This window comes from Catharus ustulatus, chromosome 4 (assembly GCF_009819885.2).
Source record: "Catharus ustulatus isolate bCatUst1 chromosome 4, bCatUst1.pri.v2, whole genome shotgun sequence".
Lineage (NCBI taxonomy): Eukaryota > Metazoa > Chordata > Aves > Passeriformes > Turdidae > Catharus > Catharus ustulatus.
The window spans coordinates 72,815,603-72,835,209 of NC_046224.1; the positions used below are offsets into that span (position 1 = coordinate 72,815,603).

Consider the following 19,607-nt stretch of genomic DNA (forward strand, 5'->3'; position numbering starts at 1 on the left):
CGAACGGAGCTGCAGCGGGAAAGGAAAGGAGCTGCAGTGGGGAAGGAGCTGCAGTAGGAAACGAACGGAGCTGCAGTGGGGAAGGAAAGGAGCTGCAGTGGGAAAGGAAAGGAGCTGCAGTGGGGAAGGAGCTGCAGTGGGAAACGAACGGAGCTGCAGCGGGAAAGGAAAGGAGCTGCAGTGGGGAAGGAGCTGCAGTAGGAAACGAACGGAGCTGCAGTGGGAAAGGAAAGGAGCAGCAGTGGGGAAGGAGCTGCAGTGGGAAAGGAAAGGAGCTGCAGTGGGAAAGGAGCTGCAGTGGGGAAGGAGCTGCAGTGGGAAAGGGAAGGAGCTGCAGTGGGGAAGGAAAGGAGCTGCAGTGGGGAAGGAATAGCAGAAGCTGCAGCATTGGCAAAAGCGCAGCAGAAGTTGCAGTGGGAAAGGAGCAGCAGCTGCAGAAGTAGCAGTGGGGCCAAGCAGGAGCAGCAGCAGCAGCAGCCTGGCTGTTTGTGCACACTGAGTTACACACAGGTGACAGCAGTGTTTGGGCAGCCCAAGCCAGCTGCAGCAGAAAGGGAGGGCTGGGGGGAACCTCCTCCTGCAGGGCACTTCCCCAAACACGGATGCAGCTTCCTGGGCATCCTTACAATGTGCAGCTCCTCCAGCAGGAGGCCATCCATTCCAGCAAACACAAACGCGCTTTGCTGCATTCAGAGATGCAGGGAGGGCACCCAAGGGTTTGGGAATTGCCTGAAGAGTCTGCAGTGCTAAAGCTTGAATCAGGACTCACTGACATCCTCTTAGCAGTCTGGAGCCGTCAGCTGCAGAGAGCTCAGACTTCACACACTGCCTGTGATTAATTACTGAAAATGCTGGACAAGTGGGGGATCCTGTTGCAGTGCTCCAGCCTGGAAACAGCCAGCCATGGATGGGAACCCGTGTGGAGCACTTCTGGGAAATAGGCACGGCTCAAAGCAAGGCTTTAGAGCCCCACCTTGTGCAAACATGACCCAGCTGTGCTCCTTGGGGTCCACGAGATTTTAATGAGGCAAAAATGATCAAAATGTCACGACCTCTGGTCTCCCTTGTCTTAAAATAAAGATGATGGAAATGAAGTGGAGCTTAGCTAGGTTATGTTTAGCTGATCACACAGAATGGAATAGCTTTAAGATCACAAAATAAAATTTTTAAAATAAAAAGCTGTGAGGTCAGAGTAGTTATCCCCCCAATCAGCTTATACAAGCAGGTGTGGTTTTCCCAGCGTTGTAGTCCACAAGTATTAACCAATTCCTCTGCACTAAGGCAATCCCCTACATGTCAGAGGCTGGTTGGTTCATTTGTAACTCTTACCTTGTAAATAGTGGTCAGGATTTCACACATTATCCACTTTGTCTCCATTAAAAATATTTATTATTTGTAGGCACAATATACTAGAAGCAGTAGTTACAAAGTATTACAGCTCTGTTGGCACAGGCTAAGAAAACAGCCAGGAATGTTATTCAAAGGTGATTTTGGTTTCCAGGCAATTTCCCTGCTCACAAAATGACACCTTCAGCAGGACTGGACTCCTACAAGCAGGCTTCCTTGCAGTGCCAGGCCTTGTATGTGCAAACTCTCTGAGACATTCTCCAGGTAGCCAAAAACCCAACACAGAACAGCATCAGGTAACATTCACCACAAAGTTCAGCTGTCTTTTTTCCCCGTCTAGAAATAACCATTTTAGTGTATAAAAAGAGTAAACCCAACAGCCATTAACAGCTGTTCCCCTGTTTTCTAGAATGGTGGATGAGCATACTTAAAAAAAAAAAAAAAAAAAAAAAAAAAAATTCATCTTTAAAGTTCCTCTTTCAAGCCAAAACGTCTGAAACAGCCTCCACATTCTTGTTGACATGGGAATTTACCAAGAATAAAGCTGCACAGTATGAAGCACTCAACTACACATGTAATCAGTGTCAAGACTCACCAGAAATTCATATTGTTAAGAGGTGATTTATAAGTTGAGTTGCTGAATTTTGCAGTCTTTCCCCACCCTCAATTGCTTTGAAATACACTGTCAATTAATGACAATTTTCTCAAAAAATCTTAACTATTTGTTTGCATCTACTAATTATTTTATTTTTAGTAAGGTGGCTATTACTTATAATCTTTTTTTTTTCTTTTTTTGTTAAATAGAAGCCATTGCTGAAAATAAAGGAGTTTCACACTCAAGTTACTTGGGGATGCTGGGTGTCTCTCATGATATGCTCTCAGTATTTCAGGATGATAAGCACCTGCAGATTTTCACCACTCCAAGCAAGAAAATTGATGGCCTGGACTCAGCTGCTCATGGAGGGACAGAATTCATATCGGGGTTGTGGATAAGGCAGTTTTCCTGCACATAAGGAATGCAGAATATTTTACACATTGGGCTGCAATGGATTTAAAGATGCAGAAGAGACTCCAGAACAGTACCAGCCACTTCACTGTGACACAGACCAGATAACAAAGGATGAAGATGAAATATTTTCCTGAACATTTTCAATGACCAAACCTCGAGGCTGTAAGTAAATCTTCCTTGCTCTACTTAAACATGCAGAGTCTGGGTTTTTTTTTTGTTTGGTTTTTTTTAACAGCAGTACTCATTTCACCTTCAAAAGAACAAGAGGGTGTTTCCATTTTTAGCCTGAAATACTTTGAAGTATTCCTGTTCCACAGAACAGAGATCTGGATAGAATTTGACAAAAAGAAGAAGAAAAAAATCCTTATTTTCATTTTGTTTTCAGTAATAAAGAAGTTAATGATCCCACATCTGGTTTTGCCCAGATATACTCTATAGCAGCCCACTGAAAACAGCACTGTTTGTTTATAGTTTTACTTTTATCCCAAACATAACCTAATCCAGCATAAATAAGTGTCCTTAAACACATCCCTAGCCAGACTGCCACATCAGGCAATTAGCAATCTTGTGCTGATGTCACTTACCCAGAGCTGCAATTAAGAGTTTCACCACAGCAGCCAGATATTAAGACAGACCTTAAAAACATTTTCTTTGGCGCACCACAGAATGAAGAAACACCAAAAAAAAACCAAAACAAACAAAAAACCCCCAAAAAAAAAAACAAAAAGCCCAAAAAAAAAAAAAAAAAAAAACAACCAAAACCCAAACCAACCAAAATCCTCATTCCACAAGTAACATTTGAAAGCTGACACATCTGGAACAGCTGGGTAACAAGCTGTGCATGTCAAGTTCAGAAAGCAGCTGCTTTTAGCCTTCATTTTGGGTCAGGCATTTGTTTGCAGCCCCCAGTATATTCCATTTCATTTTGTAGCAGCTTCTTCAGTGCTCCCATATGGAAAAGCTAAACAGTTCCTAGGATATAGCAGCAAGCATATATAATGTTCTTTAGAAGAAATGAGGGCCAGATGTTGCTTTGTTATCTCCACCTGCATCCTTAAAAAAGTTAGATTAAGCTGTTTCAGATATATCATTAATGCCAGGTACAGGCAATTTGTTTATCAGCCATTTAAATGTCAGCTTTCTAAAGGACAGAAAATAACATTTAAACTTAGGATTCAAACTGAAATAAGATTAAACTACCCTTGGATAACTTCAGAAAATAATTATAGCACAATGCAGGATCACAGGGATAAAATAGCATTGTGTAGAGAAGACATGATGAGCCATTTCTGAGATCTGAACGAGTACTACTTATGGTTTATTAGAAAAGGAAAAATAAAACCCCTCCACCTTATCTTTAAAACATAATGAAAAGTTTGAGGTAAGACTTATCCAACAGCACCACTGATTAAAGGTCTTCTATTCTGCTGCTTTGCTCACCCAGGGTACAACTCAAACCACGAGTCTAAGTCCTAGAGAATTTATTTAATCTGTTACTGCCAGTGTAATTAATTAATGCTTTCCATGTATGCTCTCTTGGTACATCTAGTGGATCCAACAGGGTGGATAAGATTTCTGTCACAGACTGTCCAATTAATGTGATTTAGATTGAAATGTGCATTTTTTTTTTCATTTCCTTGAGTCATTTTATTTGATTCATTTTATTATGCCTATTTCTGAGGAAATGTGAACTGAAGACTCCTTTTTCCACCTCAGTGGTAACACAAACAAGGTTTGGGTTTCAGCTGCCTGGTGAGGTCTTTCCCTTTGAGCCAGTCCACAACATACAAAAACTGCCAAGACACCAACTACAACTTTGTGAGTAATGTCACTTTATTAAGGGACTTAAAAGAATCACATTCTCTAGTAGCCTTGGAACAATGCAAATGGTGAACAAAAGACAAAAATAGATGTAATTGGTTCTGAAAAGCATGAACATCTGTAGAGAATGTGTTGCATTATCCCTAAGGACTCTTGCTTTTGAAAAAAAGCACGTTCCATATATACAAGTGTCAGTGCAATAGCCAATAAAGCAATCAGTCAGAAATATAAAAATATCCTAGATACAAACTTAAAATAGATGTTTGAAGGCTGACCGTATCAGTATTCTGATATTTCTGTATCTCAGGAGTATGATCACTGGGATGAGCTATTCTGATGAGGTAAGAAACAGTAGATGCTCTGTGATAACACAAAGCCATACATTTATTAATTTTTTATTTTTTTAATATAGATATATAAGACAAAAAAATAGAGCACCCAATGAAACTCCAAGTCTTTGCAGCAAGTGCCCACAGGAAGTGAAATTACAGTCTATGGTCATTACTACATTCCTGCACCATTCACTTTTGCTGTCTTTGCCAACAGCTCTATCAGCAAAACTTGCTCATTCTCCCCCTTGCTCAGCGCCATCATAAACTGCACGTTCCTTGCAGATACACCAAACCAACACAGAAAACATCTGTAAATGTCCAAAAATCACTTAGTCATTCTTTCCTTTATTGGTTGCAATTCTTTTCTTGGCAGCAAGGGCAAAAAGGGATTGCAAAGCCTGCTAGCAAACAGCTCTCTCTGGAAGGGTTAGGGAGAGAACAGGGTGTGTCCTCTTTGCTTTGCTCAGGTGTCCCAGTGATGCCACTGCACTTCAGCCTGGGTTGGTTGAGCAATAAAATCACATTCCTCTTCTTTGCTCCACCTTTTGGATGGAAGGATGCACTAATGTGGGATTGCTGTTCCAAAAAACAAGAGGGCCATGTGGTAGCTTTTCAGCTCCATGCTGTCTGCCTGCATCACCATTCATCTTTCCTTCAGCCACCTCTTTCACTGTGACCCCTCCAGGCTCTGCTGCAGAATTCTGATCCCTGTTTTTTTCACTTTTTAGAGGAAATGGCAGAACAACAGGTAGCCAGATGACATAGTCTGTATCTCTGTGGCAAAGAGCACCAGGAAACACTGGCAGCAGAGCTGGGAGTGCCAGAAGAATCCAACAAACACAAACTCCTACTTGGGCAGAAGGGCAATGGTAAAGTAATTTCAAACTCTGTGCCAGGATCAGGCACTCCTCTGTGGAAAAGCACAATGAATTATAGAGTTTCTAGGACAGCAATATTAACTTGATCAGGATATGATTTTTGTGATTAAAAAAGCACAACAGGAGCTGGCAGCTGCCTTCCTGTGAAACTTGTCTTACCACTTATGGCACACACATGCACTGAAGCACACAGCAGTTGCCTGAACCTGCAGAAGATTCCTTAGCTTTACATCCTAGATTCAAAAGCTTTCAATGAAATACTTTCATTTCTCTTAATTCTTTTCTAAACCTCTTTTGTCTCAGGCAAATTCAGGCAGCTGTGCAAGACGGAACAGTGAAGCTGCTAACATCTGCAGTGTGACAACACTTGACAGATTATTTCAGGTTTTCCTTCAGCTTCTGGAAGATGCTGTGCAGATGCCAAAGCCTGCAGGAATCATCATACTTCTCTCCTTAACCCCAATGAACCTGGCAATCAGCATTTGCAAATATTGAATTACTGCTCACCACACCCCACTCAGGCTGTTAGCTCCCGTGTAAACAGGCAGGGAATGGAGGCACAGAATGACTAAGTGATTATTCCAGTTATCACAACATGAGTCTGGGACAGCCAGCAGCTGAACCTGTATTTCTTGCATCTCAGTCTCAGGTTGTCTGTTTTGTTCTATGTTGCAGCCTTAATTCTTTCCCGAAGAGGAAGACTGGGATCTCTTAAGAGTCTGTCACTGCTACTCTGCTTGACAGGTGGTGTTGCCCAGTGGGATGGGAACTGTTGCATTCCCCACATCAAAAGGTGGAACAGTGTGACATCTGTTTGCTGGAAGAAATACTAACCGTACAAGTCCTTAAGAACATCAACATTTATTTCATATGATATAAAAGAAATGGGATATGAACATTTGTATTTGAACAGTAATAAGTGGCTTCTTATACTTACATCGTATGTGCTCATTGTATAATATATACACAATGAACATAATTACATTTGTACACAAACTAAGTACTGGATTGAAAACCTGCTTATTGCTGTACACACCCTAACCCCATGAAGGAAAAGCCCAGTACCTCAAAATACCTACACTCCATTTTAGTCAAGAAAAAGTAACCACTAACATTAATGTCTATGCTGACAGAAGTGTGGCAGTAACTGCTGACATTGCAACCTGACCAAGAAATCATTACAGCAGAAACAGGACATCTTTTACTAAGCAGTAATAAAAATGGCACATTTTAAATATATCTATATGTATATATATATATAAAAATTTTACAAATAAATTGTTAAAACAATAAATTGTAATGTTCAAAAAGTGTAAAACAAGGTTTAGTGGTGATATGTAAAATTAACCGAGTTATGCATCTAAAAGAAGCAAAAAAAGTAAACTTACATGATCCATCATTAAAAGAACATTAAATTCTGAAGAACAGCAAATGAAGTTCTAACTGTAGGCTGCACATTAAAAAGAGCCTTTATTTAATGTGCACAGAAATGGTAGCAGCAAGCTGGTATCAGGAGAACAATCTGAAGGTTGTTGAGTGTACACGTGGGCCATTTAAAGCTCTCTTGGAATAAACATTTTCCAAGAAGTGATAAAACGATGCTCTGTGGTCAAAAGCATCAGAACTATGAATTTCATAGATTTAAAATATACTGTACAATATCTTTTCATATTTTCATAGGTCAGGTCCATACATCTCAGGCATGAATTGTTTCAACAGAAGCCGTTAGTGCTGAAAGACAGACACAGAATAAGTTTAATTTAGCAACAGAATATTGTCTGAAGAACGCAGGGGATTAAGCACAGCAAAGAATTCCTGACCTCATCCTAGCAATGTAGGTGTAGAACATAATAAGATATCTTAAGTTGTTTCCAAAATCTGTTTTCCTGATGAATAATACTGCTGTCAAGATATTTTGACAGAAAAAAACAAAACTGATTTTTTTTTTTTAATTTAAAACAATTTGAATGAGAGTCTGTTTACTCTGAGAGTTTTATCCTGTTACACATGGTCACCTCCAAATGCTCTTCACCTAAAACCAGTAATAATAGCAAAGATCCTAACTAATCTTAGAAATGCTAGGCACATTTGAAGAGGGATGCAGAATTATTGAGTTGCTACACTGTACTGGCAGCACAGTTCAAGTGCTCCATCCAGAGCTTGCTGTATTTGGTAATTGCTGCAAGGACATCTATAAATAGCTTTTAGCAGTTCATTGGTAAAAATGTTCCTGAACTTTGAATCCAGGTGCTGTATAAAATTTCATTATCCACACCCTACTCAGTGCAAATGCAATGCTTAAAATCTAACAGGGTTAGTGGTACACACAGAGATTTGTCTCTGCAAAATGAGGGCTGTGACAAAAAAGGAGCCTTGTGTTAAGGGGCTTAGTCCCTCAATATATTGTGCCACCAATTTCCTGTGGCAAATTTCCCCGGCATGGTGCCAAGAGTATAATTTCCTAATTGACTGTAAAAGCCAAATACAGGTAATACCTCTTAATTCCCTGAAATTTACTCTACATTTTCCAGATGCTGCCTGAAAAATTTGGTCCCATATGATCAGGGCTGATCCTACAGCTTGGAAGTTCCCTTTGCCATACAGGACTTTTTGAAAATGAGGCATGCTGAATTCCTGTATGTTCAAAGACATGCCAAAATCTCTCAGCAAAGCTCTGGAATACTGGAACCAGAGAATCAGATTGACAAGTGCCATTCCAGATGGATCCTTCTGCAATTAAAGCATCTTCAGAGGCTCTGGAGGGAAGAACTGTCCTGGACACAGAAATGCTTCACCTGGTGGGGACACACCTCACCAGGGAGTGAAAGGTCTTTTCCTATTCATTTCTATTTTATTGAGCATAAATCCTAAAGAAAATGGATTTGCTGGTATGATCATCTGAGCTGAAAGCAGCTTCATGCAATTGGTGATGGATTTCTGGTTGCTCCCTGCTAAAATGAAATCTTGGCAATTGAGACTGGGACAGTAAATTTAAAAAAAATGCATTTTCAAATCTCCTCAAGTGAAATGACAGAAAATATCTCAATTTAAAACTGTTATTGATTTTAAAGCTTTCTAAAGTTATATTTGCTATGGCATTGTAACATTTCAATTGAAACAAAGCTCATTCTTTCAGTAGAAAGCATATTTAAACAGACACTTCCTGACAACAAAGAAATGTGGATTGCTTTAAATGCTGGTGAAGTGCTGAAGCACTCACACTGATATTCTGCTAATTTTGTGAAACACTTATCTAAACAAATACACACTTTATATTTCCATTCATTAAGTGGTAACTCCACAGGTAGGGACATGTCAATCTATCCTAACTAACCTGATTCTTAGAAGCCATCACCCACTATGCCAGCCAAGAGTAGCTGTGTAGGGCTTGCTCTATAGAAAAGGTAAAAAAAAGTTCTGTAATTGTTGTTTCTATGTCTTAAGCCATGAATTACTCAGGCCATTAGCCTGTGCATCACTAAGCCTGAGCTCTGGTTGCCCATTTGGCCCATGATTGAAGCATCAAGACTGATCTGCAGCTGTGTAGTGATGCTCATGCCTGAACTCCCTGTTTGTACCAGCTCAGGCTTCCCACGTAATTGCAGGGGCTACTGCCCTGCCAGTTGTGCAGAACACACTTGATAAAGCCATCAGCCCTTTCTCTCTGTAGCCGACAGGGAATGCACTCCTTGCAAGCAAACCCATACACAAATTTGTTTGTTTTCTGGCTGATTTCTATCCAACACTGCAGGCAACTCTGTCCAGCTGAGCATCAGCTACAGATGTTTCTCACAAGAACAACAGCAGACAAATACCTGGCAGGATATTAGGAACAGGAGAGGTGGGAAAAAAAGAACGTACTTCTCTGGAACTATACACACATGAAATGTGATCCTTCTGTGAGCTGGCTCTGTGTGGATGGAGCTGGTGACAGGGATGACTCTGGTGAGGAAGGCAAACTTTTCACTGCGAGTCATACAGCAAAATAAATAAGAACACAGGTTACAGAAGCCAGAATAAAGGCAAGCTTGAAAAATCACCATTTGAAGCCATAGCAAATATAAGAAGCAAATGAAAGCCACACAAGTAAAGATTTAACATCTGATCAGCACAAAAAAGCACAGCTTCAAGGCAGAGCATAGCTGATCCTTAATCAGGCTCAGAAATAACTAATAGAACAGCAAACACATGAATGCTGATGTTTTATGTTGCCAAGAAAGAGAGGCAAAAAAGTAAAATTTAAGTAGTTGGGATAGGCCCAGGCCCACCTTCATATCCCAGCTCAGATTAACTGAGCTTTTTCATTCTGCTGAGCAGCACAAAATGTACATCCAAGTTCTGGCTTTGATTATCAAGTCACAGAAAGGATTGCTGACTGCACTACAAAGGTCCAGATCACCTTTTATATCCATAAGTTGAACCATTTGGCTTACTTAACCATTCCCAGCAGCAAATACCCTAAAGCTGTCTTGAATTCTATCTTCTCCCTTCCTCCTTCCCTACTCACTCCCCACTTTTCTGCCTTCTTTGCACAGTTTTGCTTTACTCCACTCTTCTCTTCTTGCAAAACAGTCCCACCACCAGTCATTGCACCAGTCAGATGGTGTTTGCTGTTTGCTTCATCTTTCTTACTCCTCAAAACGTGGCCAAACTCGGGTCTTTTACTTGCCAGTTTAAAATATTGGAAACTCTCAATAATTCCACTATTTTGAGCATACCTAAGGTCACTTAGCAGCAGGGAGTAATAGTAAAAAGTCTACACATGTCTAGGACTGAGATGAAAAAGGAAGGATTTGCTCCAACCAACAGCTACTGTATGACTCAGTTTCTGGCAGTTATTTAAATCCCTGAATTAGCAACTATAAAAGCTATACTAAAACCTCAGAAAAATGGAATTTCTGTAGCTGTCCACTGGGAAACTATTTTTCTGTACATTATAGAATTGTACACTTCACATGTAACTAGCTCAGCATTTTCAATTCACAAGGGTTTCAGAGCACCAAAAGACACAACCAAAATGAAATGAAGTTTTACATGTGTACTGCATAAGTTGTGCTTCAGTCAAACTCTTTTCCATACCTGCTGCTGCTTGATTTCCTTTTGAAGACGGTGCTGCTAATTCAAAAGAAGACACAATCCCTTCTTGTTCTTGAACACTAAGTATTTCACTTTCTTCTGAGCTGGTTTTGGGTTTGTGGTTTGCAACTGTGGTTGCACTCTGCAAGCTGCTTAAAAAAACACAGCATTCAGAACTTGCTCTGACTTAATTTCAGGTGTTAACCACTAAGTACAGCAGCTATAATTTAATTTTATCCTGTTAATAGAAAAAAGTTGCAACTTGCAAGTCCAGGTAATGTAAATTAAGCAGGCATTTTGAAACCCTTCTACTCTGTGTAGCTACACTTTTATAAAAGCACTCGGAATTTAATTCCTTTGCTTTATATACTCCTGCAGTTTCCTCCTGCTGAAGGTTCTGTGACAAAGTTATGGCCTAAAGTGAGAACTCACTTAGTGCAACTTAAACTAAAGTTATGAATTGTGACAGAGAAATATCCAAGATATAATATCCCTCTAATTGTGCAATGCTGCAAAGCAGTGAGGTAAAAATTAAAGCAGGAGATGTAGAATAAGATGTTTAGTTTGCTCCTAAATATCAGCAATAAAGGGCGTTCTATGGAAGCACTGGCTGAAGTGTTCATAACAAATGGATACAAAGCTTGAACTGACATTATTAAACACAGTTTGGAGGCCAAAGCAAGGATTATGAATGTATTCTGTTTATAACAGGGACAACACCTGAAAATAAACATTGCTTCTCCCACCAACTCATCAACTGTGACTGAACCCCTGCAGCAGTTAAACTTCTCCCTAGATTTCCCCACTCAAAACCATATAAATAAACCTTTTCAGTATTTAAGGCAATTGCTTGGTCCATTCAGCTAATAAATGCAACATGTAAGTTTAAAATAGCCTCTGAACATCTTGTTTGATTTTTACCTTATATCACCATCATGTGTTCCTTCCAATTTATTTTTCTTTTCTGCCTTCTCTTCATTACTCACTTCTTTGGAGTCAGATGCAACATGTGCATCTGATAAAGGATCATCAGTTTTTGACAGCTATAAAAACATTGAAATCATGAAACAAAAAGCTGTAACACACACTAAGTGGCAGATAAGAAATACAGTACCAGGAAACAGTTTTATTAACAGACAAATTTTGCCATCATGTATACTTAGTAACTCAGAATTACATAACTTGAGAAATTTTTATCAATACCATGCAGGTTAATAGAGTTATCCTAAAACTTATACCAGAGGCCATGGGCAGGGTTTGACTTAATAACTTCCAGAACTTAGCTGAACTCTTTGGATTGCAGCCTGCCTGCTTTTCCATGCTATCCCTTTCTTCACAAAGCCAACAAAAATTCCAGATGCTCCAATATTTTATTGATAAGATGAATGCTGCTCTTCACGTCTGATTGCATATAAACAATTTCAGTGTATTACATAGTTTTCCTTTTGAAGTATTTGCATATTTAACAAAGCAACAGCATCTCCAAAAGGAAGTGTTTCTAATGGATAACAATATCAATTTTTTATCTGATTTTATACCATTCTCCGTCAGATACATATTTAAAACTAAATATAAAATAGGAAAAAAAAAGGATGATTAAACAGAAGAATGATTAACTGAGGAATATGGATATAAAAGAAGAAAAAACCTCTACATAATACTTTAAAAAATATTGAACTATAAACAGGATATGATTATGTAGAAGCAATTCTAGTAATCCATTCTTCACACTCAGTCAGGTTTTGCTGAATGCTAAGCGCATTTTAGTGCCAGAAACACCAAGGTAATTCCCTGCCAAGCATGTTTCAAACTATTTCAAGACAGAAATCAAAGCAGTGACAAATATCTAAAAGTACAGGTACTGCCTACTTCCACATATAATTTGTTGTGTCAGCTTTACTCTGCTTTCTATAAACTATTTGATGCACTACAGCCAACCAAACAAAAATTCAGGGACATTAAATGGCTGTCAAAAATTACACTGGGTAGCCTAAGCAATGAATATGTCAATGATTATTATTTAAAGACCATACAGAAGAAAACTCAATGTCTCAGCTATAGACAGATCTGATAAAATTTTGTGATTCTCTATGGAATACTGTATATGCAACAAGAAGTTTTTATCTTCCAAGCAAAAGGAACTGGCTCACTTTCCCATACTCTGGTGTGTGAGTCTCAAAATACTTTGTGACTGCAAGACAAGCTGATGAATGGTTTCACAAGGAATACTTCTGTACCTCTTCAGTAAAACTTGAATTATGCTCTTGATCTCCATCATTTTTGAGTTGTGCTATTTCTTCTCCAGGACTTCCATTGTTTCGTTTGAAATTATTCTCTCTACTGGTGCTCTCTGACTCCTTCATGTTAGCAGACACTGCATCCTCCTTCTTCCGATTCTGTGGAACAAAGTTGGTACATGGACATATGGTTACACAAGTTATCACAGTCTTAGTTACCTATGCTTAATGTTTTTTCAAGCGTTTTGTTTGATTTTATAGTCAGTCAAAGGAGAGCACAGATTGCAATAAAGAAAATGGAAATCATTAAGGACTTGGAATTTTCTTATTTTGTACCTTTGGAAACAGTTCAGCCTGTCTTAACACTTCTTTGCACAATTAACAGTAATTTCACGATTATAAGCCGCACCACTTTGACTAAAATTTTGCTCCCACCCTGGAAATGCGGCTTACACTCAGGAGTGGCTAATATGTGAAAAATTTTCTGAAATTTCCAACCCCGGAAGTGCAGCCGAGGTGCCGAGCCGAGCACCTGCAGGTAAAACCTGGCATTACGCAATTGTTACAAATTGGTTACTCTCTTGCGCAGCGGATGGAGGCGGGATCCGTGCTGGCAGCGCGGGGGAGGAGGGGGGCTCCCTCCTTCAGGCAGTGCAGCCCGGGGGAGAGGCGGGGACTCCGTGCTTCCATCCCCACGGCTCGGGGGGGAGGCGGGGGCTCCGTGCTGCCATCCCCACAGCCCGGGGGGGAAGTGCGGGGCTCCCGCCCCCGCCTGCTGCTGTAGGAGCAGGCAGGTTCCGCCCCTGCCTGCCGCCGTGGGAGCCGGGGGGCTCCGTTCCCGCCTGCCGCCGCAGGGCAGTGTGGGGCCGGGCCGAGTGAGTTCGGTGGCAGCGGCGGCCGGCCCCGAGCGGCCCCGCTGAGCAGCAGCGTCAAGCTGGGCCACCCGCCCCCCGTCGGCAGCCCCGAGCGGGCTAAACCCACACAGCCCGAGCCGAGTCAGTAAACCCCGCGATCCCGCGGTTCTCTTACTATTTGGCAACTTTGTTGCACGCGGGTCCTCGCTGCGAATGACAGAGCGGCTTATAATTGGGTGTGGCTTGTGTATGGACAAAGAACGAAATGTTGCCGACACTCGGAGATGCGGCTTATAGTCAGTGTGGCTTGTAATTGTGAAATTACTGTATTGTACTTTCCGCCCCACCTTCCTCTCCAGCATTTCAACGTCACCCTTAATCTTCTGAAATTTCATTCATATTTAGCTCAAGTCACAAATCAGCTTAGCAGCATTCTTACTTGCATTCATAAGCACTGCTCTTTTCATAAAATATCTTTTTCTGGTTTAAGAAAAAAAATCGATAAAAATCTGCTTTCAGCACAAAATTCCCAGTGCACCTGCATGAACTTCCCCCAACTATCCTGGGTATCCTCCAAGCCTATGGTGTGAACTGATTTAATAGAGGACAACACACTATCTGATTATGACAGAGGATATTAATTATATCTTTAAAAAAAAGAGCTGCTGCACAGAGAGTAAGATGATATAAAAATCTGGTAGAGGTGACTTAAGCTTGTGCACTGTGAACATGATATTGGCAGGAGGGAGGCTTCTCTGAGAGCTGGAGCTGAGAAAAATAGGAGCCATGGAAGCAGTAAATCTGCAAGTTGAATTCCTGTGATCTAACACATGCACTGTATCAGAGGAAATTCCACCTAAGTCAGTTCATAAATCAGTGTCTTTGCTCTCCTACATTCAAGTGTGCACCCCTTATCATATGCTTGTCCCAACAACAGTTGTGAAGCAACTTCCTTTTGTATTATGGTAATCTTTTCAAAATTACACAGTAGGCCATTTATAAAACCCCCTTTCCCCTCTGATTCTTAAATAACTGAACCACAGTCAGAAAGACTTCCAGCAGTTAATGCCATTGCACCATTTTGTTAAAAATCAATAGACATAAAAACTGTGCTTTTAGAAAGAAAAGCTATTACTCAGCATAATACCTCATCCTGGGGCTTTTAGCCAAATAGCATTCTGGAAGAATTCAAGTTATGATAGAAAAAGTGACTTTGTAACATGGACTATTTTAGCTAAATATTCAATTCTGAGATCTTCTCTCTTGCTCTATAAATTCCTTATCATCCTCAGAGCCCTGATTTCACAGGGAAGATGAGGAACATGCTGCAGTGAACAGAATTACTGTGAGTTCTGGCACAGATTGGGCTGATTTAACAGACTCTGCTGGCCTGTGTTGCCCACCCAGGTGTGACACAGCTTCCCCACCTGGAGGGATGGAACAACTCCACAAGGAAGAGGGAAAGCTGAAACACCTCTGCAAAAACTCCACAGAGAAACTGCAAAGGCAGTGTTTACCACAGAAATATTTGTAGGAGCTCCCTTCACATGCAGCATTCCTGATGCCAGCCCAAACGCAGATGCTGTACAGCAAAGGCTGAACTGGAATTTGGAGTCTTCTGGGGCTGCAAAGTTCTCAAAGGAAAAGCAACTTTTGTAAAGCTCTGTAGCTGCTTATCATGTTGAGAGGTAAAAAAAAAAAAAACAACCCAAAATGCAAAGCTAAAATATCTTAGGAAACACTTGATTTCCTGACACTGCAATATATTTAATCTGCTTTTGGAAAATCAGATGGTCAAATGCCTACAAAACAAAACAAGGCATTTCCATATCATTAGAAAAAATGCCAGTATACAGTGTGGTCTGAAGAAAAAAGTATTCCAGATGATGAAAAACCCAAAGAAACCAAAAACCAACAAAAATCAACTCCATTAAGCTACTGGAAAATGAATTTTAAATATTTAGAAAGTAGCATTCTGCCTAATATCTGCTCTCTTGTATCTGGGTTTGGTTTGGCTTTTTGGGTTTTGTTTGTTTGTGGTTTTTTTAGATACATATTCAGAATAATATTTCCTGGTTAATGACAAGCAGTTTTCTCTTCCTCTTCTCTCCCCATCCTTTACCCATGAATAAACTTTTTAGGCAAATAAGCAAGTTTAAGAATGGGTGAAAACAAAAGTGCGGGTTCTATTTTAATGCATTTATGGGCTCAAATACCACAGCAGAAGAGCAGGACTTAGGAGCTCTGCTCAAAAATACACATTCCTACCTAAAAATGTTACAGATGTCAGAATACATTACACAGCACAAAAATCAGCACTGACTTCATTTTAGCAGCAAGGGAGTCATGATTCTCCCTGATCTTGCTTTTAGCCACAAACCTTGCAGTTCCACATTGTTGGCTGCATTTGACCAAAACACCCCAATGCTACCAAACATCACAGTGTGTAATCAAATGGATGTGGATTTGAAAAAAGGCAAAGAAGTGGCTTCTACCACTGGGTGTGAGCATGAAGGTTGTGCTTTTGAGTCTGAGACTCTACAGTTAATCCCAAATAAACTCCTTTGGTTTCTACCTGGACACAGTCAAGCTTTTGGGGACCCACCTGTGCCAATTTGAATGGATTGTCCCTGACAGAGGAGAAGCTCTGGGAAGGAGAGTGCTCTGAAACACCAAGGATGTTGAGTCCTTTCCTCTTCTCCCTCAGACAAGCCTGCTGGTGTCTCTTTATTCTTTCCATCTGCTCCTCCACAGTCATGCGAGGCCGTGAGCCCTCTGCAAGGCACAGCTGCTCCACCGCACTCCTTGGTCTTTCCTTAAATGGAAGAGAAGATAAACATGTGCTTCATAAAAAACTAACATTTCACACTGCTAACTTACCACAAGAGATCACCTAGTGATTTACTAAAGAGCAGAGAGATAGGGCAAATAAAGACCTCCTATGTAAGTTGGGGAAAAAAAAAAAGTAATAAAACCCAATTATCAGTAAATGAACACTGAAATTCAAAATAAAAAGAAGGAATAATTTGCTCTTCTGAACAACAGCACTACCATCACCAATGATAAACATTAAGGGAATAGGTTGATGTTCTCTCAAAGCCACTCTCTCAAGCTGAAACAATTTATCAGACATTACAAAACAAAATATTTGACTTAGACAGAAACAGAATTGAAATTTAATGATCCAGGACATTTATATCCGTTGATCGAACAGTAATTTCTGCCTTTTTATCTCAAGAAAAACTACAGCTGGGCACCATTTAACTGCAAGTGCAGGCTGAAACAAAGTGAATTTATTACCACTACAAAAGCCGTAATTCTAACCATTTTATTTTCCCCAAAATAACACCCATTTATGTACTCTTTCCTTGAAATTCACTGATTTTCAGGCAGATTTGTACTCTATGACAAATAAAGATCGACTTCAGGCGAATCAGCTGCATTGAGCACATTTACAGGAACTGATTTCAGTTATGAAAAGCGATATTCTTTCTCTAGTCAACATCCTGGGAGTTTCTCTCTCCTCTCCCAGTCTTCTCACAACTTCTGTAACTACAGCAAAAGTTTTCCTCTCTTGTGCATGAACTATATGTAAATGCGTGTCTTTAACCCAGACACTACAGAAATTTTGGGCTTATTACCTGCATTCTGCTTACTACATCTTTATTTTGCAGCTGCTTTAGCTATTTACCATAAAATAAATAAAATTTACCATGAAATAAATAAAAGCCTGTGTTTGTTATAAAGGGGCTGTTAAATTGCCCAGTGTAAGAGTTTTAAAGTGCTTTCACCCAAGTGCTTTCAACTCAAGCCTGAACTTCAGTAGATCAGCAGATTTTATCATTAATTTCTTGCCCAGTTTGTCTCCATGCAGTTTAACATACATGGCATTTATAATTTTATCATTCTTTCTATAGCTGTCTTCACTAACCTAGTATATCATGCTTTTAATACAATGATTTTTTTGGTTAATAAAATGAAAATAACTCGAACTTTTGGAGTGACTACCAAACTTCAAAGGTTATTTTGAAGTACCGTTCTGAGATCTATCTTCTTGTTCTTCCTCAGAGTGACATACGATGCTATTGTTGAGGACTCTGGTGTTGGGGATTTGGTTCTAGGTGGCACAACTCCCACAGGGAAATGTGAACCTGAAAAACAGCAAAGCAACACACTGAGCGCTGTGCAGAACACTGCCAGAACTGCAGGTCTGGTCTCTAGCAAAGACACAAGGTCAGCCTTGGGAGCTCTTCCTTCAAAGGCACGTTCAGAGAGTAGCACTGAGAGCAGGGGGGTGAAGACACTGAAGGTCCAAGCAGCTCCTGGATTTGTATGTGCACACCCAAGCTCATGTCTGTGTGAGTGAAACCACCCCTGAGCCTGGGCAGTGAAACAGGGGCTGAGGATATTCTGCTATCAAGCAACAGTGTTGGTCTCCTTCAGACATGAAAAAGGATAAAACACAGCAGAACTCCATTTTCTTTTTGTGCCACCTTTATGTATCACACGGGTCACAAAGATTCCTCTGGTCTCATATTTACCATGGTCTCATTTCTCTTTAACTGCTATGTTTGAAAAGAGAGGGAAGTGGTTGCCATGAGAAGGGTTCAGCACAGTAACGTGCACAACCACTAGAAAAAAGGCTTCTTAAATTTCCTCTGAAATTATTTATTTTTATAGCCACCTTCAACAAGAAACTACCATCATTTGACGATGGTAGTCAGTATGATGATGGCTGATGGTATGACTTCTTAAAACAGGAAGATAGAAACAACTCAGAGATAGATTAGCTGCCTTTAAGTTTCTTTCCCTATCAGCTTACAAACTTAAGATAGGATGGCACAAGAATGTTCCCTACCCCAGCACAGACCTGCAATGGCTCACACACCATAACAGAACTGGAACACTTAGAAATGGTGATTTTCCTACTGCATGGGGATTGTCATCATGGGTGAATGCCCAGAACAAGAAACGTCTGTTAGAAAAGTCATATGCTCAAATGATAAATTACAGCTATCATAAACAACAGACTGAAGGGGAGTTTTAGAATATACAAAGTCCCTCACAGCTTGTACCACTGCAGCTATTCTGTTCCACACTTCTAAATATTATTATCTTTGAGAAATTTGCACTACTGCTTTCCCTGACTGAGGACTGTTTTTTTACAAATGGACAGAATAAAATAATTTCTGTCTTTGAGACAGAAAGCAGATTGGGGTGCTTAAAAAGTGTTGGGTTGCTTTACACAGTCAGTGTGGATTTTCTTATTTTGCCTTTATCATTACTTCACCTCTTGACATATATGACTGTGAATAATCAGAAACATCACAGGACAAAAAAACCTAGGCATGGTGTCAGAAAGACAAGTTTCTCAATTTAGGTCATTGATGATTAGCAAATCTCAGGATAAATATTCCATTTTTCACCACCAAGTTAACAGAAATTTAATTACAATGTGCCTTAACATTGTATCTCAGCAAATACCCCAGAGAATCTGAATTGACAAATTGTGTGGTAAGTGCAAGCTTAATTATATCACAGGGCCAGTCACACAGCTCATACCCAAATTGTATGCTAACCTTAGTTTTAAAAACCTCCATGATCATTCTGATAAAAACAATATTTTTATATACAGTAATTTCACGACCACAAGGCGCACCGGACTATAAGGCGCACCCCCCTGGAGTCTGCAAAATTTGCAACTTTGTAGATCAGATAAGGCGCACCAGACTATAAGGTGCACTTTTTTTTTGCAGCGAGGCTCCGGCCCTAGCTCACCCCGCGCGGTTGCTGGCCGAGGCCCTGCCTCAACCTGGCAGCTATGGGCCCCTGGGCCCGCCTCCACCCGGCAGGGGCGGTGCCGCAAGCCGCCAGGCCCCCCTGGACCCGGCAGCCATGGGCCCCCGGGACGGCGGGTGCCGCGGGCCCCCTGGGCGGCATTCACCCGGCAGCCATGGGCTCCCGGGACTGCCTGGACCCGGGAAGGCGGGTGCTGTGGGCCCCCTGGCCCGCCCTCATCCGGCAGCCATGGGCTCCCGGGACTGCCTGGACCT

At 40.8% G+C, this 19,607-nt stretch overlaps 1 protein-coding gene across 1 annotated transcript in view; it reads right to left on the reverse strand.

The window, feature by feature from the left end:
* Window positions 1–4,168: 4,168 nt before the first annotated feature.
* The window catches only part of PLEKHA5 (pleckstrin homology domain containing A5), a 149,283-nt gene continuing 133,844 nt past the window's right edge, over window positions 4,169–19,607 (reverse strand). Inside the window, 6 exon segments of the mRNA XM_042779230.1 lie at window positions 4,169–9,353; window positions 10,467–10,612; window positions 11,385–11,506; window positions 12,701–12,859; window positions 16,160–16,369; window positions 17,590–17,705. Coding sequence (XP_042635164.1) covers window positions 9,259–9,353; window positions 10,467–10,612; window positions 11,385–11,506; window positions 12,701–12,859; window positions 16,160–16,369; window positions 17,590–17,705 — 848 coding nt within the window. The 3' untranslated portion in view covers window positions 4,169–9,258.